Below are 3,683 nucleotides of genomic sequence, written 5' to 3'. Positions count from 1 at the left end.
CACAGGCTCGAGGACGCGCACGAGCTGGAGGAGGACGAAGAAGAGGAAGAGGAAGATGAGGAGGAAGAGGAAGAGGGCGACGACGCGAGCAAGCCGAAGCGGCGTGGCCCGAAAAAGAAGAAAATGACCAAGGCGCGCCTGCAGAGGTTCAAAATGAGGCGCATGAAAGCGAATGCGCGCGAGCGCAACCGTATGCACGGGCTGAACGACGCGCTCGAGAGCCTGCGCAAGGTGGTGCCGTGCTACTCGAAAACGCAGAAGCTGTCCAAGATCGAGACTCTTCGTCTGGCCAAGAATTACATCTGGGCGCTGTCCGAGATCCTGCGGTCGGGCGAGAGTCCGGATCTGGTGTCATTCGTGCAGGCTTTGTGCAAAGGTCTTTCGCAGCCCACGACTAATCTGGTGGCAGGGTGCTTGCAGCTCAATCCGCGGACTTTCTTGCCCGAGCAGCAGAGCCATGCGCACGGAGCGAGCGTCGCTTCATACGCCAGCATGCACCCGTACTGCTACCAGAGCCCCGGTCTGCCGAGCCCGCCGTATGGCGCTGCGGACGGTGCGCCGCACCACACGTTTCACGCCAAGACGGCGGCGCACGCGTACGGGAGCACGCTGCTCTTACCACCACCACCGCCTCCGCCTCCGCAGCCGCCGAGCGCCATGCAGGCTGAGCCGTTTTACGACGCCGCGCTGGCGGACTGCGCGCACAGCCCCGCCGCGTCCTTCGATGGGCCGCTCAGCCCGCCACTGAGCGTCAACGGGAACTTTTCTTTCAAGCACGAGCCACCGACGGAGTTCGAAAAGAGCTATCACGGGTTCGGCGGCGGCGTGCAGCCCTACCATCACCACGCGCCGCCGGGACACCACCATCACCATCACCCTCACCACCACCACCACGCGGCTCTTTACGATTTACCACCCATGGAGAACGTCGTGCCCTACGAGGGTCACTCTCACCACGAACGAGTCGTGCACATGAACGCTCAACTCAACGCCATATTCCACGACTCGTGAGCTCCAGAGGACTTTTCCCTCACAGAGACAGTTCGATTCATATAGTGCGTGTCATCATTGTTACCTGTTTATGGCTTATTGCAAAAAAAAAAAAAAAGAAAAAAAAAAAAGATGGAGAGCAGCAGAAAAAAAGCCTTACAGTTGAATTAACACGTGCACTTTTCTTTGTTCTTTTTTTTTTTTTTTTAAATTAAAAAGATTTAGCTTGACGGCTTGCATGAGCTCGTTCTGCGTCAAAACCGTTATTACGCGTGCGTAGAATAGCCTGTCAATTAGTTGATAAGTTAGGGTTCCTTCGCGTGCCAGTGTTGTAGGTTACCTCAGTCGGCACGTGAACACACCTGTGTTGCTTCTTTGAGCTTCCAGAGGCTTCAGTTAGCCTACATTGTGGTGTTGTTTTAAAAAAATAAATAAATAGTGTGTACATATATATATATATATATATATATATATATATATATATATATATATATATATATATATATATATATGTTCTAATCTAGGCTATAGTGGCCTAATCCTGTGAAATGTCTAAAAGGAAAGTTCTCCAGATGTGGTCCGAATGTAGGCTAATGTTTTCAATCAGACTGAATGGTAGCATTCTAACTGGTTCATAGCTAGTTACTGTACACTAGCTAGATTTCTGTGTGTCCAGACTTTACGTAAAAAGTTTTTTTGGGGAGGAAAAGTAAACAGTATACTAGAAATCACCTCAATTTGATTCCCAACAGCTGTTTTACAGCTTTGTTAGGTCTGTATTAGCTATAGCTAGGCCTAATGGCCAACATGATTATAGCACAAGTCCACACGCTGTGTTGTGTTACATTTGTAAAATGTGTGTTTTTTTTTTTAAGTGTTACACACAGAATACAGAGTGCTGATTGGTTAATACACCATGCTAGTGTTCTTGAACGTAGCAGCTAGCATATCAGGGCATAAAAGTAAAACTATATATACACGTAGGCTAAATAGGCTAGGGTATTTGAAATGGTAGTCTTTTTAGTATTAGATGGAAGAAATTAAAGAAAATAAACTTAGTTCGTCAGGTCTAGGTAGTTTTTTTTCCCTTTCAGTTTTTACTAACATACCAAATAGTATGTTATATATATATATATATATATATATATATATATATATATATATATATATATATATATATATATGTATATAGTATCAATGCACTATTTTGACATGCTGTTTTTTGCGATAAAGTGCTAAAAGATACACTATTAACATTGAACACGCTTGCTAGCATGGCGATATAAACAGAAAGAAGGCGTTGTTATGGAAACAGTGTCCAGGCTAATTCAGTGTTTATTCGTATTTACACTCGTCTAATCAGTGCAGGTGTTAATTCAACATTGCAGGGCTTTTTTCTTCTTCTTCTGCTGTTCAAACACACACATTATATGCTTAATCTTATGGTATGTATTTATTGTCTTTATAACTGCCTTGATAGGAGGAAAAAAAAGAGGATGCACATATTCTCTCCTTCATCTTATGTATTGTAATTTTAACTATATGCGCTAACTACTGTGCATCACAGCAGGTCACAGGTGGAAACAGAGGCGTGACCTTAATTCAGAATGTGTTCACGTTACACAAGAAATCACAAAGCAATAATTTGGGGAAAAAAAGAGGAAAAAAACTATGCAATTTTTAATCGAATATACTGGGCCAATTATAGAAATGAATAGAGAGATTGCTATATTTTTCAATCTACTACATTTTACTACTTACTACTTAATACTACGCATACTACTCTATCCCATATTGAATTATTTTGTTGTGATTTTTGTAATAGAATTGTTAATTTTTTATATAAAGTCAGATTCGTGCACCATGCCATGCAACCCCCAATATCCCCACACCCCGAACATTAATGTTTTATATAACAAATTTGATTTTATCTCGTTTATACGAAAAAAAAACAAAACAAACAAACAAAAAAACAAAAAAAACAAAACAATGATCACTCTAGTAATACACGAGGGGGTGAAACCAGCAGGCAAAGTGCTTATAAGACTCTGTTACGTTGCCTTAGCAATCAATCATTTACTGTAAAATCATGCAAAATTGCACAAATCCATCCTTTGACTCCTTCAAAAATTCCCCTTTGTTTTTTTTTTTTTTTTAAACAGCCACAATAATTAATGAAAGATCACTTATAAATAAAATAAAAAAGAAAGAAAGAAAGTATGATGGTCTATATGAAACTGTTTGAATACTGGGAAAGATTTGGTGTTAGAAAAGTGTTGATGTTGTATATATATATATATAAATATATTTAAAAAAAAAAAAAAAAAAAAAAAAGCTTGACTATCACGTGAAAACTGCACCCTGTAAAAAAAAAAACAACAACCAACAAAACAAAAAAAAGGGGGTTGACTTTTTAAAAATGGAAATAAACACTGAACTCTAACACACTTTGTTGAAATTTATTTGTTGCTAATTGGTCACAACAGATCAAAATATCACGCATAGCGCAGCTTATTTATTAAAGATTTATGAAAGGAATGATATATTTGGTCAAACTCAAGAATCCTACGTAGCACGTTGTAGCTTTATTCTCTCTTCTGTATTTCTACAGAAATTTCTGGAGAAAGTAGGATTGAGTTGCAAGATCTAGGCCTACCTTCAGTAGGCGAACGCATAAAACAATACTCGCGTTG

At 40.5% G+C, this 3,683-nt stretch overlaps 1 protein-coding gene across 1 annotated transcript in view; it reads left to right on the top strand.

Moving 5' to 3' along the window:
* neurod1 (neuronal differentiation 1) overlaps positions 1-1,427 on the top strand; it is a 3,207-nt gene extending 1,780 nt beyond the window's left edge. Inside the window, exon 2 of the mRNA XM_017469208.3 lies at positions 1-1,427. This exon is cut by the window's left edge and continues 142 nt beyond it. Within this exon, the coding sequence (XP_017324697.1) occupies positions 1-1,011 (1,011 nt within the window). The 3' untranslated portion in view covers positions 1,012-1,427.
* The last annotated feature ends 2,256 nt before the right edge of the window (positions 1,428-3,683 follow it).

This window comes from Ictalurus punctatus, chromosome 6 (assembly GCF_001660625.3).
Source record: "Ictalurus punctatus breed USDA103 chromosome 6, Coco_2.0, whole genome shotgun sequence".
NCBI lineage: Eukaryota > Metazoa > Chordata > Actinopteri > Siluriformes > Ictaluridae > Ictalurus > Ictalurus punctatus.
Note: the sequence above shows the minus strand (reverse complement) of the source record. Positions and strands in the feature narration are given on the sequence as shown.